Here is a 19,844-nt window from a genome sequence, read left to right as displayed (position 1 = left end):
CAAAAAATTGCACCCATTTTGTGACACATGCTGTGCACTGAATGCCACATTATTTTACTGTTATTTTCATGTCTGGGTCTTCTCTTACCAGCTGTCAGTTCATCAGTTACTGTACCAGACCCAGCTTCTATCAGGATCCCCTTGTCTATTCTGTACAATTCCTTAATGAAAATTGGCAAGGACCTGTGTGAAACTGACATGAAACACAAAAATGCCAATTGCCCCATTTAAACTATTCTTTACTTCCCTTTCGTACCCAACAGTCTCTTCCTTCTGCATCATCAATACACGTGCTACATATCTTTAGTATAATTTGGAAATGCAGGGGCACAAAGGTGTTTTGGTTGATGGTGTCTGTTATTAAACCATGAATCAGGCAAAGCATATATGCTAACTGTCTCTAGGTGGGAAGGTTTCTTATTTTTAAAATGCATTTAATGTTTAGCAAAACAACTGTTTCCACTATGTGGCTCCCTAAAACTTTTCTAGTCCAGTATATTTCCCGTTTGTGTACCCTATCATTTACAAATGTTGGCACATTTGGACAAGTTTTCCTCCCTTTATTTAAAGATGATTGCTCTGATGTCCAGGCAACAGGGCTACATGTTCTAATGAAGCCTAGCTTTGAAAATTTGTAACTGGGTGATAAATGTAGCTAGTATAGTTGTGAAATGAAAAATTTCACATGCTGTGTGGAAGTTTTCCCTTAGCAAATCCTTTGTTTCTATTTGAAAGGACCAGGGAGATTAAATTGTCTGCAAACATCTACCAGTACAAAACTCAGTACTACATTGGAACTAGCAGAAAGTGGTAGCCTTTTCCAAGCAAATATTGTAATCGGCACAATACGAAGATAGAACTTTCTATAAACTGAAAAACAAATTAATTTGTTTGAATGATCTCCTAATCCAAACACAAAGAAAAATCACAGTAAACAACTTGCTAGTAGTATTAGAATTAAATAATACTCTTTACTTGTAGCCCTTCTTCTAAGGCTTAAGGGGAATTGTATTCTTCAGCGCCTGCCATTATTTCAAACTACATTTGTGATCAAAACGTGTCTTACCTAGGATATGTCTACAATACTAGAGGTAGGTCGACTTACAGACTGTAATTACTGCAGTGGTTCATGTCCACATTGCTCTCCTTCTGTTGGTGGTGCACATCCTCACCAGGAACGCTTCCACCAACTTAAGAGAGCTGGTGGGGTGGGGGGGAGTTGAGACCCTAGGCTCTCAGTTCCATGTAGCTCCCAGCTAGGAGCCTGGCTCTGCCTGGTTTCCTGGCTCTCTGTACCCCTCTGGGAGCACAACTGCCCCCCGGGCTCCCAGCTCTCTTCTGGGATCAGGGCTGCCCCCCAGCTCTGAGCTCCCTGCTCCTCACCAAGAGAAGGGCAGCCACCCAGGCTCTGAACTCTGCACTGCCTACCAGGAGTGAGCCAGCTGCCCTGATTCTCAGCAGGGAGCATGAACCTCAGTGCAGCTGGGCTCCCAGTGCGGAGCCAGGCAGGCACAGTCCATCTGAAAGTGGGCAGCCTGGGCAGCAGCCCGGCTGGGAGTGGGGAGCCGGACCCTGGGGGCAGTTGAGCTGGGAGCCTGGGCAGCAGCCTGACTGGAAGCCAGGGGCAGTCTGGCTCTGAGGGGAGTCAGGGCAGTGGGAAGTAGCCCAGCTGGGAGCAGGGAGGACTTCCTTGTTAATTTCATGGCTCTGCAGAGCCATGGATGCTGCCTCATCCTAACTACAGCAACATAAGCCCTACGCCTTTCATAGAGGTGGAGTTATGTCGGTGTAGTAGGGCACTTACATCGGCGGGAGCAAGGCTGTAGCATGTACACTGACATAGGTCGACATAAGCTGCCTTACGTTGACCTAACTGTGTAGTGTAGACCAGGCCTTGTAACTACAGGATGTGGCTCCCAAAGGGTGGCTATTGCTCCTCACAACTAGCTCTAGCAAGGATTCATTTTCATAATGTGACCCATATCTTGAGAGAGAATTAATTTCTGGATCTTGTCCCCTTCCATTCACAATTGTGTGGACCATATCCTCTCCCATTTGCAATCACATAGTATGCCAGTGGCAACCACAGCAGTTTCTTACATAGAAAGTAAATGCCAAGAAAGTGTTTAATGTATTTTTAGCTGTCTCTTAATGCACTTCAGCAGCTAGAAATAGGGAGACCCAGCACCATTTGACCCAGGCAACTCTCCAGAGCCTTGCAGACCACCAGTGGTCTTTGAACCCAGTTTGAAAGCCCGTGAGCAATAGTTAACTCTCAACTGAGGTTTTTAAAAAACTCCAAAACCAAACATCCTCTCACTTTGTCTGTTTTGGGTTGGAGGGATTTTAAGGTTCCTTTTCTTCAATACTTATGGACTGAAGTATTTGGAATTTTTCATTCACATCAAACTTTCTAATTCCTTAGCGTGTGAGTTTTGACTGGGGATCGGAGGATAGTTTTCACACTTATTGGCTATGAACCTTGCAGAATCCTGTTGAGTTGTGCAAAGGAATTAGAATAGTAGCTGGAGTAGAGTAAGTGGGGGGGATAAATATTAGTATTCTGTACATTGAGAAATTTGGCGTGTGTATATGTGTGTGTGTGTGTGTGTGTATATATATATATATATTTTTTTTTTTTTTTTCCCCACACACGACAAATATATATATATTCCCCACAATCCAGTGAAGGCATTTTACTTTAAAGGCACTTTCATCTTCCTCTGGCTCCTCACTTTATTTAGTGTTCATTTAACCCTGATTAATCGTGATGTTTTCTTGTGAGGACCTCAGTTTTAAAAAAACAAGAAAGGGGAAGAAAATATGTGAAGATATTATTGTGCAATAATATCTTTGTGGCTGGAAAAAAAAAATAAGGGAAATCTGCAAAATCTGTAGTTCACATTTAGAGAGCCAACTGTTTCCTGAAAAGCAAGGCCCCAGTCTCGCAAAGGGACCTACATGGTGCACAAGGGTCTTTCTGCATGAATCCAGTGGCAGGATCAGAGTCTAAGTGAGCAAATGTTTATGGAAATTGTAAGTGTCCTTATTTATTTTCAACAAAGGAAGACCAGCCAAATCTGTGAGTTTCACACAGGATTTCTCTCTCAAGCACTTTGATTGCGGGAAAAGAGGCCATCTTAGAAGCTTTCTTCATGGGCTGAAATTAATCAACAACAAAAAACCTACTTTGATTAGGTTTGAAAATCCTTGTTCAAAATGATCTTTTGTGAAAGGTTTTGGCATAAACATGGGCCACAAACCTCTTTGATTGCTGATTTGCCCTTTTTTTTTTTCCTGGTACATTTAATGTCTCTTTTTTTATACAAAAGCACCTACAAAAACAATGGAGTTTCGGAAACACTAGCAAGAAGTTTCAGTGATGAAGAGCCTTCTACGTTTTGTATGTGGGGACAAATTCTGATATCCTTACTCAAGTGTTGTAGTAGCACCTTTCTTTGCAAGTAGACCCTTCTCCCTTTAATGTGACTCTGCTGTAATAAGTGGCCCTCAGTGTAGGAAAGTAATCTGAATCTGGCCCTTAATCTCCAAATATTGTGACGGAAAATGATGCTGTAGATTACTTAGTAGGTACTGAAAATTTCAGAATATGCCTTCACACATCCACCTTCACTCACCTTTCCTCTTCCCTGTTTCAGTAGTGGCAGTGTGGACCACACCTCTTTGCAGTTCTTCATAAAAAATATGAATGCATAACAACTCATGTCCTGCTCCTCAGTTACTTGTTTTCAAGATTTATGCCACGTGGCTCACAAGTCCAAGGTTAGGGTTCATCAGGAGTAATATATTCAGAGAACTGCAGTTATTGACAAATAACCTAGTTTTATTTGTATAGTTACCAGAGAATAAGACACCTTTTTCTTCTGGGAACAGTTGTAATTAATGACCCAGTAACTCCTGTTGTTGCTAACTAAATTATATCCTAATAACTGAGCAAGCGTTCATGTGACTACTGTACATGCAACAATAACCTGTAATTTACTTTTCTAAGAAATAATTTATTATATTAAATATTTAATCTTTGACATTTTTAAGTCCTAACATTTTTCTGGAGGTGGTAATGAAGCTGCTACTGTCTCCAGGATCTGAAAAGCTTCTATTATATAAAGCTACATTTTAACCCATTACAAAGAGCTATGGAAACAAAACTGTTACACTGCAGCGTTTTGGGGGAGGAGTGGAGTTGTGCTGAGAATTTCTAAGATCATCAACTTAGTTGAAAATTAATCTTTAATTATAAAATGAATGGAATGCTGAGCATCAAATGTAGTGTTAAGGTGGTTGGTCCAGTGTCTCACAAATAAAGACCACAATTGTAAACAAAAAATAACACCCCAGTGGCAGAACGGAGTACGTTCCCTTGGTCATCTTTCCAGTGTGGAGCGAGGAACAGGGAGGGAAGTGCAGAGGATGGAACATCTGAAAGTGGATGATGATACATAAACTTGCAGGCTTCCATTCTATGTAAAATAGTGACTCAGAACATGGTGTGCAAAGCCTATCCTGCCTGTTCTGAGGAATCTCCACTTTGGGAAGTGGGTCTTCGAGATCCTTCCCACTGCAGAGAAGGAACTGAACCATCAGTGGCTGCCCCAAAGGTCTCTTTGGATCACAGGAGAGGAAAGGGACATTCAATGCCCTAGCATATCATCAGCATCCTAAATCTGTATGAAGAAGACAATGGAAGGAATCACCATACAGCTGTTTCATCACATATGTCAGGATAACCCCAGCTGACCGTGTCTGCCTGTTTTAAAAAAAAAAACTAAGTAAAACACAGAACCCCGCAAAGTTTTTCTATTTTTCTCCCACACTCCATGTTATAAGTACTTTTCATTCCAGTTGAGCATTACATTTATATTTGGTATCTCACTGTTCTTGCTGGTCCTTACTGGGCTGAATAAAGAAACCTTGTGGAAAACCTTTTCACTTAGTATTTAGGCCCTGATTCAGGAAAGCCACCTCAGTTCAGGACAGAATTTAAGTGTGCGTTTAAGGCCCATTGAAGTCAATGGGATTTATGCACCCTTCTTAAAGTTAAGCATGTGCTCAAGTCCTGTCCTGAATCAGCACCATCATCATTCCCATGCCTCATTACAAGTTACATAACCTGGCTAACGTGTGGCATCTTCACTGAGCACTTCTAACTTGGGAGCCAAATACTACCTCTGGAGCCATGCAGAATATGCATGGCTCCAAAGTCCAAGGGACTTGTATGTGTTTCTCCTAATAGCAGATTTGGATCCTTGCAGTGCTCAAACACACTGATACGTAAATCACAGTTTCACTAAAATGTACAGTACATATTCCTCAGTGTTTCAGTAAGACTGGAAAGTTTGTTCCTTTTTGGTGGTTTCTGCAGTAAATTAGAACAAGAAATGTCTTTCATTTGCATTGTCATTGCTGTGTACAGCCTCAACAATAGGTCTGGCATAAACAGCTGTTATATTTCTACCAGTAGTTGTATTTTGCTGTGCTGAGCAATTGATATATTATTTCTGGCACACAGTATATTGTGTATTTAATGAAGAAAGAAGCAGAGATAATTGCCCCACTAAAGGGACCTCCTTGCCAAATAGAAGATGATTCTGTTAAAATAAACCTTTGTGGTTTTGGCCCCTTGTTCGCGTGGAATGAACGTGTTTATAATAACTTTCTGAAAATGTTCTTATGCTTGCAGTGTGATCCTGCATCTATCTCTAATTCTTTCAACAATGTGCTATATTGAAAGATTAAAGTATATTGTACTGTGTTGCTACTGTAATTATTCTGCTTGTTTTAAGAGTACTAGGACAAGATATTTGCTGGGACTATCACCATTTAAGGATTTGCAGTTGAAAGTTGCAAAGCATAAATTTATATTGTATACGAAGTTTTAATATAATTTTCTATGTAAATGGCTTTTTTCCCCCAGAAAAACAATATATTGTAAGAATTCATCATATATTTAAAGGGAATGGGGGTTTTGTTTGTAGCAGCATTTGTTTGAGTAGAATGGCATTATGTGCGGTGAGGTAGAGGTTGGATTACTTTCCACTGTAGCCAATGGTAAGCAAAGTGGGGACTGGACTGAAGGCTCTATGAATCCAGAAGTGTTATAGTCTCTGAATATATTCCAAGAACTCATACCTAACTTGATTAGTCTTTCTGGAGTAAAGTCTAATTTTGTGGAGATTTAAATAGGGTGTAAGAGTGGTATTGTACGTTCTTACTACATGTTTCAATTTCATTATCACTATTATCGTTATTTACATAACTGTTAAAAATTGTTAGGTACTATGCCTGGTGTATACCAACCTAACAATCTAATTAAAGTTATTTTCAGCCAATGGTACACTATATTTGTTGAACTTTACTATATAATTTTCATTTTGCCAGTCTTAATGGTAAAAGTAATGCTGATCTGAGTACTCACTGGTTTTCCCTAAAATGCAAGAGAAGTAGCTTGAGGTCACACAAGCATCAGTCTAACACCTGCTAATCCTGTCGCACTTCGTATCTTCAAAGCATTATACAAAATTAACTAATTCTCTGAGCTCCCCTTTGAGGTAGGTAGGTAGGTACCCTCATTTTACAGAAGAGGAAACAGACTGCACATAACTTGCCCAAGGCCATGCATCAAATCAGTGGTAGAGGTGGGATTAGAACCAAGGAATTCTGACTCTCATCTCATACTTTGTGTGCTAGATTACACTGACTCAGGCATTAATTAATATTAATATGACACTGCTCTATCTGATTCATCTTGTACGTGCAATTATTGTGGTGTACTATTGTATTTCAACTGTTTTATTCCCTATTTAATTTTCTTCCAAAAACTAACTGTTTTTAAAATAGAATACGAGATCAATGTAAATTAACTTCAGAAAGATCATTTAAACATTGGTGGATGCTGATATTTTTATCTTTGCAAAATATTTTGTGAAGTAAATTGACCATTCAGCCAAGCTAGCAGCAGACAGGCATTTTGGTAGAATTGAGCAAGGTGCAAATGTTTTGTAAGAGAATAGAAAACAAATTTTAATGTACTGCACGCATTTCAACTACACTGTGTATTTTTGTCTGACATGTTTTCCTTTTTGTAATTAATGTGGCAGAATTCCTTGACGAGAAGTGCTCCACTTGCTAATGATTCTCAAACACGAAGTGGTGCCCGTTTTCACACCTCATATGACAAAAGATATGTTATCAAAACTATAACAAGTGAAGATGTAGCAGAAATGCACAACATTCTGAAGAAATATCATCAGGTAATATTTTAGTTACTATCAGGAGATGAGAAGTATTAAATTTAATTTGGAAAAATTTAAATGAAATTCTCTGTGATAAAGGAAGCGTTTTAAATGTGTGCTATTTTGGCTATAGAGATGCTGCATTATTAATGTATTGTCAGTTAATTTCAGGTTATTTTTTCTTTGGTATGGCAAAAGATCTTGATAAGTGATTGTGAAAATAGGATCAGTTCAGATAATTTAGTTCATTTTCCTTTTGTGCGTCACTTACTGTCATTGACTAAATGCTGCTTATATATTTTAGTAATACTGATTGCAAGTGATGAATATCGCATTTATATATAAAAATGAAAATAAAGTGTGCGTGTGTGTGTGTGTGCGCACATATGGGGAATACTGCTGGATAAATAGGTTTTATCGGTATGAATATGAGGTACTTCTCAAATTTTTGCTACTCGTGTGGCAAAGCCATAAGGGAGTAATATAAGTCATCTCAGATGAGTGCTGATAAATGTAAATGTTGTGCTTTTGTAACCCCTGCCTGCTTGGTATGGCACTCTGTCCCCATCCAGTAGCACCTAGACCATCTAGAGATTGAGTCTGGTACAGCCTTAGCTAAGAGCCATGTGGCTTTTAGATCATGCAGTAGAGGCTCATGCATTTAACTCTGGAGGTTCCAGGTTTGATCCCAACTGTTGACGACCAGGCTCTGTCGGTGTTACAAGTGGGGTTGCAAACTGGGAAGTCTCTTGAGCTCAGGACATGCTTCCACAGCTAGGTGAGGTATGTAACCAATGCTTACTTGGTGTGGTGCTGTGTCCCCCCTCTAGTGGCACCTAGACCATCTAGAGCAGTGATTCTCAAACTTGTATACTGGTGACTTCTTTCACATAGCAAGCCTCTGAGTGTGACACCCCCCCCTATAAATTAAAAACAATTTTTAATATATTTAACACCATTATAAATGCTGGAGGCAAATCGGGGTTTGTAGTGGAGGCTGACAGTTTGCAATCCAACTCCCCTGACCCCCAGTTTGAGAACCCCTGATCTAGAGTTTAATGAGTCAGCTACAACCTTATCTAAAAGAGCCATGTGACTTTTAGCTCTTGCTATAGAGGCTCATACACTAAGCTTCAGAAGTCCCAGGTTCGATCCTGCCTCCTGATGTCTGAGGTCTGTCGGTGTTATACTATGAGAATAGGCATGTGTTACAAATTGGAAATTCCTGAAATTGGAGTAGAAGAGCCTTATATAGTATCAGTGAAGTGGGACACAGTGAGGAGAGTATTACATAGGAAAGGAAAGAGAGACCAGGGAGCAGGAATAGAAAGAAGTCGGGTGAGGCAGCAAAGGAGATACAGAAGAAGGCAAACGATGATGCTGAGCAACAGGATAAAGGTGTCATGATCTCCCTTTCTTCATTCATAGCCTCCTTAAAACTTCTGCAAAGTATATCAGTGACAATTCATCAAATATAGGTCACTTACAAAAAACCAAAAACCTTTTGTTGCTTCACAATTGACCCTTCAGACACTGGTTTATGGGCCTTCTTTTCAAATGTTTATAGATACGCATAACTATGCACAAATGCAAGAGTACTGTGTGTATGTACTGCTGGATCTGACACACAGTGCAGACCTACAAAGTTACTGGAAGTCAGGCCTGATATAATTTATTTGAACTTCCTTGCTATATTGATTGATGCTGCAAGAAGACAGCATTTTCCTCTGTTTCTTTAGTGCCAAGCATGTTTATGGTGCTTATTACATAATACCAGTGATGGTGTGTGAGATTATGATAATTTTATTAATCCTGAAGCTCAAAATAAAAGCTGTGAGCAACTGCGGTGGTATGCAGGTGACTTTGTGTCAGGGAGGGAGCAAATGAAGAGAATGCAAAGCTTTGTTCTTTTTTTCAACTTCTAGGAATGGGAGTGAAGAGGAATGTTTAAACTCCTTTCTCATTAGGAAGAAAAGAGAAAAGTTTCTGCTATGCAGCATCTGAGGGAAAATAGGGAAAGAGTGATGCTCCTTCCTTCCAGCAGCCAGAGGGGTGTAGAGGAGGGGTTGAAAGAAAGAATGAAGCTCCCCCTCGCTCTTAGCAGCTTGGGGCAGGGAAAGAGGAGGAAAGAGAACAAGGCTTTTGCTCAGTCCCCCCAACCTTTGGTATGTGGGAGAGGAGGCTTCAGATTTATCACATCTGTAAGCCAAGGCCATAGGAGCATTTGGGTCCTGTAGCAGATTCCAGGGTCAGCACTCTGAGAAGTACCGAGTACCCCATTTCCAAGCATTTGGGAGTGCTGCTCACTTGGGTACCCTCATCAAACCCCACTCAAAGACCCTCATTGCTGCTTTTAGCTAGTAGATTTATTCCTCTGACTAGTAAATATCTGATTTTCAGGCCCTGCCTCTTATTACTGGTCTTCACTTGAAATCAAACTGTAAGTTTATGTAACATCTAAAAAACCTGTTCCTTCTGATATTCTGTTTCTTAGAGAAACATAAACTTACAAAAAATAGAATGCAGGAGAAGTCAGACGAAATGAACAGTTTTACTTATTGTTTTAGTCAAAATGTTCATACTTGTGAAAATCTTCCTTCAAACACAGCACAAGCAAACTAGGAAGGCTATCACATATCTCAGGATCTGACATCACAAACCACTCAGACATTACTTTCATGATGTCATCACAATCTGTTGGTTTGTGTATTACTTCACAGTTGCCTGGCTATATTATCTTTGTTTGTTTCTCTCCCTCTGTATAAATGCAATATAAGATTAATGTATTTTTATTTTTCTGGAGATATACACTGTCATTTTAGGAAAAGATGATATTTTGAAAACTTCTTAGTGACAATTTAGCAGTTAAAATTATTCTCTAATTGTAACTGGAGCTTTTTTTAGTTGATAAAGCTTCCAATCTTTGAATCATAGCTTTGATCTCAAAGGCATTTGATCTGTAAATCAGTGCAGCAAACAGTGTTACCCAGTTTATTTGTCCAGGTAATTAATGGTAATCCTTATTATCTGTGAAGTTAATTATACAGATTTTGAGATGGTTGAAATTCAGATTACCTTTCAGAATAAACAATCACTCCTTTCAAGAGTTTGACTGAAGGACGAGTCTAACATGAATGAAAAATGCTTGATGGTGTTTAATGCTTCTATGGCATTTTTAAAATGTCAAGCTCTAAGTTAATACCTACAGTAATAGTAATTAATAAGATGTCTGCACCAGGGGTACATCGGTGGACTTTACACCAATTAAAGAGAACCAAATATCGTAAGAATGGGGAACATGTACTATACATACTTGAGAATGATTTTAGCCTGGTTGTTTAGGTACTCACCTGGAGGTGGGAGATGCAAGTTCAAGTCTCTGCTCCAGTGAATTAGTTATTATTAATATGTATTCTGTCCTTAATATTGTTGATTCTTTAGTAACTTGAGTCAGGTGTGGGCTGGTATAATCTTTGGATATAGTATTAAGAATTAGATATAAAAATACTTTCTGCTGGAGAATTTCAATGCACTTAACAAATGTTAACTAAGCTTCATAAACACTGAGAACCAGATGAACAGAGCAGTTTCAATGTACGGTATTTTTCCTTAGGTGTTTTTGACAACCTGCTGTTAAAAGAACAAAGTGATTGTGATAAAGCTGAAAGAAAAGTTAAATCCAGATAACTAAAATAAACCTTGTTGCAATGGCATTTGTATTGGAGTGGTTATATCAGTGCACATATACTATATGAAACTGCCACTGGAAAAAAAGCAATCAAAGTCTTTAGAAGTACTGTGGCTGGTCTTGGACTGCTTATTAGTAATTTGTCAATGGAACAATCAATATTCATATAGTGTATGATGACCACTAGTCCCTAACCAGTAAATCTTCTACACAATGCATGTTGGTGGATTTTTCCAATACATAGAAGATAAAACTAGGTTTTCACTTCTACCAGATAAATATCCTTTTGGGTTTAAATTTTCCAGGGCTCGCAGCGGTCTCCCTGGATGGTGTATTTCTAATATAGTATTGAGTAGCATTTTTCAAAACCTGTCATGTTAGACTTTTCCCCATTTACAAGCTTATTACTGCTATTTTACATAAGATTTTCCATAAAGTAGCAGGAAAGAGATGAAAAGATCGAATTTAATTAGACTCTAATATTAGAAACTAGTTATATACAAGTATCCACAATTAAAGTTAAACTGAACTAGTCTTGAAAGTATTACATGAAAAATTACTATAAAAACAAGAAGGGTCACTGTAAAAAAAAAAAAAAAAAAAAAGAGGAGTGATTGAAGCTTTAATCTGACTTACTAAAGCCTCTAGTCAACTGATCAGATGAGCCTGGGACTTTGCTTTGTTTCCTATAAAACAACAACAAAAACCCGGTAGCCCAGTGGTGAGAGCACTCACCTGGGTTATGGGAGAATTGGTTTATGTCCTTGCTCTAAGAAATGTTTATTTATACGAAGTGGGATACCTCCAACAGGAGAGACTGAGAGAGACTCACCCCAGAATACCCAATAGCCTGGCCCAAAAATTCCCAGCCTGCTCCCACTGATTATATTTTGTGGAGGGCCTGATCCAGTAGAAACACCTAATTTGAGAATCCTGCCAGGACGTAGGTGTGTGCTAGAGCTCCAAGAAGCTCAGCAGCATCAGGACTTTTAGGCAGTTTTGCATATACCCACTGGCAGAAATCTAGGAGCCATGGGAATTTAGGCACCTGCAGGTTTAGGTGGCAGCTGAGTAGGGAGTTTTGAAGCTCTCAGTGGTGTCTAAGTGTGGGACTTTGCCACCTCAAGTGTCAGTTGGTAAGTGCATACTGTCACCATTTAAAATTCTGTCTTGTATCAGCAGAATGGAGAATAAGAGCAGTATGCAAATACACTAGGGAGCTTTTAGTGCACAGCATCAGGGTCCAGTGGAAAATTAGTGCGCAGAATGCTGGAGTTCTGTAGATGTACAATCCGTCTTGCTGCACAGTAACTGTCTAGACAAGCCCTTAGTCTGAATTTTTTAAAATTGTAAAGGAAAACATTTATATTGACATTAGGCTTTAACCTAAATTTAAAGAGTCATTTTAACTATAAGGTTTTTATTTTTCATTGAGGATAAACTATTTTAGGGGTACATTTAGCAAGACATGTATGTCAAATTTTCTAGTTTGTCATAATTTTAAATGTTTGAGAAGCGTCTGAAAATTCCACCTCCTAATTATAGCAGAATTTTCACAATACGGTACTACAAAAGAAAAAGGTTCCTTAATATAGTACATTGTATAAATGCAGTCTCCTGTTTTAAACCTCCTTGGGATAGGATTTTTAAAAACTACGGCGTACTTGTGGAAAATGTAGAGAACTAATGATTTTCAGTAGAAGTCACTCTTTCATGACTAAGCACATTAAAGCTGAAGTCTTGTGATGGCTACAGTTCATCCATTTTCAAAAGATGCAGTGTAAGTTCCAGCATTCTCATTTGTCACTGCGGTATAATTCTACAAAAAGGCAATTTGATGTTCTGTTAATTTTAAAAGTGAAAAAATACCAAATGAGTAAGGAAAAGGTAAACACGCATTTTATTTGTGGGGTAGCAAGATCTTCAGAGTTTAAAAAACACGAGACGGTGCAGCAGCCATGAGGTGTTAAGCCTCGTCTAGTCTAGAAAAGTTGCACCATATTTATTTTTAAATTGATTTAGTTTGTGTCTCTCATTAGAGGGTTACACCAGTTTAACTTGATCATTTTTTAAATCATTTTAGTTAAAAGTGTAATTTTTCTAGTATAGAAAAAACTTTAGAGCTTGCAGGAAAATGCAAACCCTCAATCAAAATGTACTGTGATAAACTCAGGACAGACTGCTGCAAGGGTGGGGTAGAAAAGTCCCAGAAGGGTAAAAGTCCCTCCTCCTTATCAACTGAAGAGGGGTGACTACAGGTCAATCAGGTTCAGCTGAGAAGGGGTTACCAGAGATCAATTAGGCTCAGCTGAGAGGGAGTTAGTTACCTGAGGGCAATTAGGATCAGCTGATTCCAACTGAGGTCTTCATGAGACCTTTTTTAACCCTCCCCTGTTTTTTGGGGGGGGAGTCAATCTGCCAGTAAGCGAGGAGCAGCAAGACAGCAAGCCTCACCAGGAAGGGAGGCTGCATTCCCTCCCATAAGGGAGAAAAAACAATCTAAAAGACTGGCTGAGAGAAGGAGCAGACTGCCCCTGGGCAGCCAAGTAGGACTTTTTACCCCAAGGCCATCTCACCAAGGCTAAAAACAGCTGAGGCTGGTGAGACCGAGAAGGTGCTGTGCCACACATGGTGCCGGGGGTGGGATCCTCTGAGTGAGACTTCTTGGCAAACCATCTCACGGCAGAGTAAATCAACCCCAACTAGAAGGAAAAAATGGAGGATGTATTGAATGCATTGGCGCAGGCCACCGCGGCCCAACAAGAGGCTACCAGGGTTCAGATGGCTACCCAGCAGGAGTCAGTGCAAATACAGCAGGAGACTAATCAATTACTGATGAGCCAGGCGGCCCAGGATCGAGCCATCCTGCATGAGGTTGTGAACCAGCTAAAGGCCCTGACCACCCTGACGCACGGCTCCCATGGGACCCAGCCCCTGCGGGTCAGCAGCTACTTGCAGAAGATGATGATGGATGATGATATAGAGGCGTATCTCCTCGCGTTTGAGAGAACAGCCCTGCGGGAGGCTTAGCCCCAAGACCACTGGGCCAGTGTTCTGGCTCCTTTTCTGTGTGGGGAGGCCCAAAAGGCGTATTTTGACATGACAACAGAAGCGGCTACAGATTACCCCTAGCTGAAGGAGGAGATCCTGGCGAGGTCTGGCATGATGACAGTTATAAGGGCCCAGCAATTCCACGAGTGAGAATACCGGGACAGCAAAGCACCGAGGTCCCAGCGGTTTGACCTGATCCACCTAACCTGAAAGTGGCTGTGCCCCGAGACCCATGGCCAGGAGAAAATTGTGGAAGTCATAGTTTTGGACAGGTACATGATAGGGCTACCACCTGACATACAAGGGTGGGTCAGTCAAAATGATCCCTCCTCCTATGATGAGCTAGTTGCCCTCGTAGAGAGACACCTAGCGGCCCAAGAACTTTCTCAGACCACCAGGGAAGGAATGCGCTGAAATAGGAGGCAAGCCTCTGTGCCGAGGGCCCGAGTTGCCATAGACCCGGGCAGAACTATGGAGGAGAGGAAGGAGGCTGAAGAGCGGCCAGAGATTGCAGGGGGGAGTTGGGGACTGAGGAAGAAAGACTCGGGGGGTAAGGCCCAACAGCCCAAAAAATAGGATGCTTCCCCGAGCAGGGTACAGATGTTATGCATGTGGTGAGATAGGGCATATAGCTGCCCAGTGTCCGAACCTAGAAGCAGCCACGTAGCCAGGTGGAGGGAACAGTCCAGTGCAGTGCATAGCGTTCATTAGAGCAGTCTTCGACTCTACTCAGGCCAGAGCCTTCCTCCCTCAGGCTCAGTTCCAAGCCATGGCGGACCTCATCTCCTGCATGCAAAGCCACCCTCTCATGACTGCTCACATGTGCTTGTGATTGTTGGGCCATATGGCGGCCTGCACTTACGTGGTCCAACATGTGCAGCTCAGTCTGAGGCCCCTGCAGGCATGGCTGGCCTCGGTCTACGTCCCCAACAGACACAGCGTGGACCAGGTGATCAGGGTCCCAGACCAAGTGCTGTCGTCACTCACCTGGTGGCAGAATCCTGCATGGGTGTTAAAGGGCGTTCCCTTCACGGCTCTGTCCCCATCAGTGACCCTAGTCTCCAGTGCTTCGGACTTGGGGTGGGGAGCCCACCTGGGTGATTTCAGCACGCAAGGCCATTGGTCGAGTCATGATCGCTCCCTACGCATAACGTCAGGGAGCTCAGAGCGGTTCGTCTGGCCTGCCGAGCCTTCCTCCCTCACATAGTAAGCAGGGTGGTCCAGGTCCTGACAGAGAATACAGCGGCTATGTTCTATATCAACAAGCAAGGTGGAGCCAGATCATCTGCCCTTTGCCAAGAAGCCCTCAGGCTCTGGGACTTCCATGTACAACGTGACATCCATCTCATAGCCGCACACCTCCCCAGGGCCAGGAACACTTTGGAAGATGGCCTCAGCAGGACAGTCTTGTCTCACCACAACTGATCTCTCCATCTGCAAGTGGTCAGCATCATCTTCCAGAGATGGGGGACGCCCCAGGTGGACCTATTTGTGTCCAAGCAGAACAGGAAATGCCCAATTTTCTGTTCGATTTGGAGGATCGACAGAGGCTCCCTGTCAGATGCTCCTCTACTCCCGTGATCGGGGGCTCTGTTGTATGACTTCCCCCCAGTGTCATTAATTCACAGGGTCCTCATGAAGATCAAGCAGGACATGGCCTACTTGGCTGTGCCAGCACTGGTTCAGCATGTTTCTGGACCTCTCGGTGGCTGCTCCGTTACAGCTATCTGTCAGGCCGGACCTGCTGTCCGAAAACCATGGCAGTCTTCTGCATCTGAACCTCGCGGCGCCGCACCTGATGGCTTGGCTGCTGCATGGGTAAATGTGGAGGAGCAGGAGTGCTCAGCCGGTGTCCAACAGGTCCTGTTGGGCAGCTGAAACCCCTCCACCAGAGTGACCTACCTGGCCAAATGGAAACGGTTCACTTGTTGGACCTCGGATAAAGGCATTTGGCCCAAATGGGCCTTGCTGCAGTTAATCCTGGACTACCTTCTGCATCTCAAGCTCCAAGGTCTGTCCCTTTTATCTATCAAGGTCCACTTGGCTGCTCTCTCACCTTCCATCCACCTCTTGAGAGTAGGTCGGTTTTCGCCCAGGACATGGATGCCAGGTTCCTCAAGGGCCTTGAGTGCCTCTATCCGTACATTAGGGACCCCGTCCTTCTGTGGGACCTGAATCTTGTTCTGTCGCAGCTCATGGGGTCCCCCTTCGAGACTCTGGCCTCCTGCTCTCTCCTTCTCCTTTCCTGGAAGGTCGTGTTCTTGGTTGCAATGACATCTGCCTGCCGGCTGAGGGCGTTTACCTTGGAACTACCCTATACAATCTTTTACAAAGACAGGGTCCAGCTGTGGCCTCACCCAGCTTTCCTGCCCAAGGTGGTCTCACAGTTTCATACAGGGACAGGACATTTACTTGCCTGTCTTTTCTCCAAAGCCGCATAAGTCGGAGGAGGAGCATAGCTTGCATTACCTAGATGTCAGGAGGGTGCTAGCCTTCTACATTGAAAGGACCAAGCCATTCTGCAAGTCAACGCAATTGTTCGTCACGGTGGCCAACAGGATTAAAGGTTGTCCAGTGTCCGCTCAAATAATTTCTTCGTGGATCACTGGCTGCATTCGCTGTTGCTACGATCAGGCAAAGGTGCCACCTTCAGGGATTGTCACTGCGCACTCAACAAGGGTGTAAGCCTCTTCGGCAGCTTTCCTAGCTCAAGTGCCTATCAAACATCTGTAGAGTGGCCACGTGGTCGTCCATCCACACATTCATGTCCCATTACGCACTTACCCAGCAGGCCCGGGATGATGCTGGCTTTGGTAGAGCAGTACTGCAAGCCACTAGACTATGAACTCTGAGCCCATCTCTGAGGATGCTGCTTCCGAGTCACCTAGAATGGAATCAATGTGAGCAAGCACTTGAAGAAAAAATGGTTACCTACCTTTTCGTAACTGTGGTTCTTCGAGATGTGTTGCTCATGTCCATTCCATTACCTTCCCTCCTGCCCCTTTGTCGGAGTACTGAAAAACAATAGTTTATTATTTGTATTACTGTAGCATCTAGGAGCCCTAGTTGTGGACCATGATCCCATTGTGCTAGGTTCTGTAGGAACACAGAACAAAAGGTGGTCAAATTCTAATTGAATGTATTAGCATAGAATCTCTTTTTTTTAAAAAAAAGTTTGTTAAACTTGTGCATAGTGTGAGTCATTAACTAGCTCAGCACATAGATTCAGAATGATCCCTGAGGCTCATTCAAAAGCCAACACAGAATAAAAAGTAAAAGGAGGAAAAAATGTTACTTGGGAATGTGACTGTAGGTTGGCTGAATAGGAAGGAAGGCCGGAGGAACACATGAGAAGCTTCTGGAAGCATTGTGATGACATAAAAAGGGATGGCTCAGTAACTAGAAGAGAGACTTGGAGTTGATTGCGGTATTTTAAGTTCTGTGAGATTGAGAGAGGGAGCAGTTGGTTGGGTTTATCAAGTGATATAGCAATGACCATAGTTTCCAAGGGCAGATAGACAGTGTCAAGTGGAATAAATTGCTAGAAGTGGACCTACCAGAGGCAGTTTTCTAAATATGACTGAACCCAGACATCATCTTCCTCCAGATGTACCAGGATTACTCCAAAGATTAAATTGCTACCGGCCAGTGGTGTAGGAGTAGTAAATACCCAGGCTCCGTGAGGGTGAATGAAGGACTGGGGTGATGACATAATTGCAGAAGTAGGTCAGGAGTGACACTGGAGTGTGTCAGGTGAACTAACACTGCCTGTACATTGAGATTTTCTATAAAATGAGGTCCATGAAAGGACCTAATGACAGCTGGTGCTAAGAATGGAGGAGACTTTAGTGAAGTCACTATGACAGAAACTTAGAAGCCAGCTCAGAGCACAAGAAGCAGATAAGATATCTTATGGATAGGGATTCCAAGCCTCTGGGATAAAGGGGCACAAGATTACTCTATGGTATACCCACCCTTCTGGCCTCGTCATGAGTAGCTGCCTCGGCTGACTGCATATTTTCTCCCTTTCCCCAGGTAACTGTACATACCAGTGGTACCTGCTACACTGCCTGCTGTCTCTATGGCAACAGACAGCCTGTAGTGAACAGCACTGTGCAGTGCAGTGGAGAGGGAGGGAGAATGCCCAGCAGCAGTGGTATGGAAGAGTGGAAAAGACTGGATGTGGGTGGAAGGAGATGGAGAACAAAGAAACCAGATAAAAAGCAACAGCAAAAAAAATAGAAAATAAAAGCAGAAACATGCACAAAGTCACAGAGGTTAAAAAAGAAAAAAGATGATAGAAAGATAGGTGAAAGAAAATAGGTGAGAGAAGGCAAACCACACAAGGGCATGGTGCAAGATTGTTTGGAGTTCAGGAGCTAGCATGAATTCATTGTGTTGGAGGTGGAATCGAGGATTTGAGTCCAAGCTTGAGAGGCATTGCTGGTGGTGGTGGTGGAGGAATTTTTTAGCACAGATGAGGGAAACTGGAGGTGGGGAAAATTTTTCAACCAGAGGATGATGATGATTAGCAGCCAAGGAATTGGGATAAGCCACTTGTAAAATAGGAGGCTGGAAAAGAAAAGAGAAATCTTCATTCAAATTGTACTTGATTTTTGTGTCTGTCCTACTGTAAGTGTAAAAAGGGTATTCTGATATCACTCTGAGGGCTTGTCAACACAATGAGGATTTAATGTGCACTATAGTGTGTGCTTTCTAAAGTGCACTGATGTGTTGCACATGAATTCGTCAATGTAGACCCTGCTGGTGCACACTAAAAATTCCTTAGTGCGCTTAACATAGTACTATTTCAAATAGCATACTAGGGAACATTCAGAGTGCACTTGTAGCATCTATGTTGAAAAAGTAAGGCTAAGCCTAATTACTACTTACTGGACTGGAATTCTTGTTTCTGAGAGGGAAGGAAAAAAAAGACCACAGAAGAGCTTTAAAGAACATTTGAACAGTTAACGTCTGTTATGTTACTTCATTTAGTTTAATACTTAAGATTCTATCATGGCCCCATTGAAGTCAATGGCTAAATTCCCATTAACCTCCACAGGACCGGGATTTCACCCGTAGTTAAATATTTACCCTGAACGTTGTGCATTCCAGAGGTATTAAACCTGCAGCTCGTTTATCATAAATCAGTGTTTTATGTTAGGGTGTAGGCTCCTGCTATCAGATCTGAGTCCTGGACAGACACAAAAGTTGATGGTCCTCTAGCCAGACTTTCAAATTGATATGTAAAACTAAATATTGTGTTCTCTTGAGACCTCGTATCTGTAACAACCTGAGATTTAGGACTGAGAGTCATGGATTTGTGCCTCAGAACTGTTCATGAAAAATTGAGCTAAATGAGTGCAATTTCATTTAAATCTCAAATGATTTAGCAGTGAGAAGCATCTTTCACAGCTTTTACAAGACCCATGATGAATAGCAGATATCTCTTGCATTTATAACTTTTCATTGCTTTCTGTGTTTGTCTTGTAATTCAGCTAATGAATCCCTTCCCTGGCTCAGCTACATACCCATCAGATAATTTTCCTGTTAAATAGTTCATCAGTGGAATAAATTCTATCACACCAGGGCTTGATAAAAGAATAGCACTCAACTCTATCCTGAGCAAATGTGTAAACTTATGTAAGGTTCCTTTTTAAATTTAGAGACAGTAATTTGTTATAACATAATTCTCTGATCTACATTTTCCAAGATTAGGATTTTTAACCTGTTTTCCCCCCCAATACAATGATTTGTTTTCTGCTGTCTAGGAACAGGAAATGAAAGCGAAGGATGAGCACAAAGGAGCAATGTCTACCGTTGCTTCTTTAATGTTTTCAAAATATTTTTTA

The 19,844-nt window shown here is 41.9% G+C and overlaps 1 protein-coding gene across 4 annotated transcripts in view; it reads left to right on the top strand.

The window, feature by feature from the left end:
• The window catches only part of PIP4K2A (phosphatidylinositol-5-phosphate 4-kinase type 2 alpha), a 192,367-nt gene that overhangs the window by 123,357 nt on the left and 49,166 nt on the right, over positions 1–19,844 (top strand). For all 4 annotated transcript variants that reach the window (XM_007058472.4, XM_037890842.2, XM_037890843.2 and 1 more), the window contains one exon: positions 7,119–7,271. In XM_007058472.4, coding sequence (XP_007058534.2) covers positions 7,119–7,271 — 153 coding nt within the window. The remainder of the gene's footprint in view (positions 1–7,118; positions 7,272–19,844) is intronic.

This window comes from Chelonia mydas, chromosome 2 (assembly GCF_015237465.2).
Source record: "Chelonia mydas isolate rCheMyd1 chromosome 2, rCheMyd1.pri.v2, whole genome shotgun sequence".
Lineage (NCBI taxonomy): Eukaryota > Metazoa > Chordata > Testudines > Cheloniidae > Chelonia > Chelonia mydas.
The sequence above is the reverse complement of the archived record's forward strand: the minus strand, read 5'-3'. Positions and strand labels throughout refer to the sequence as shown.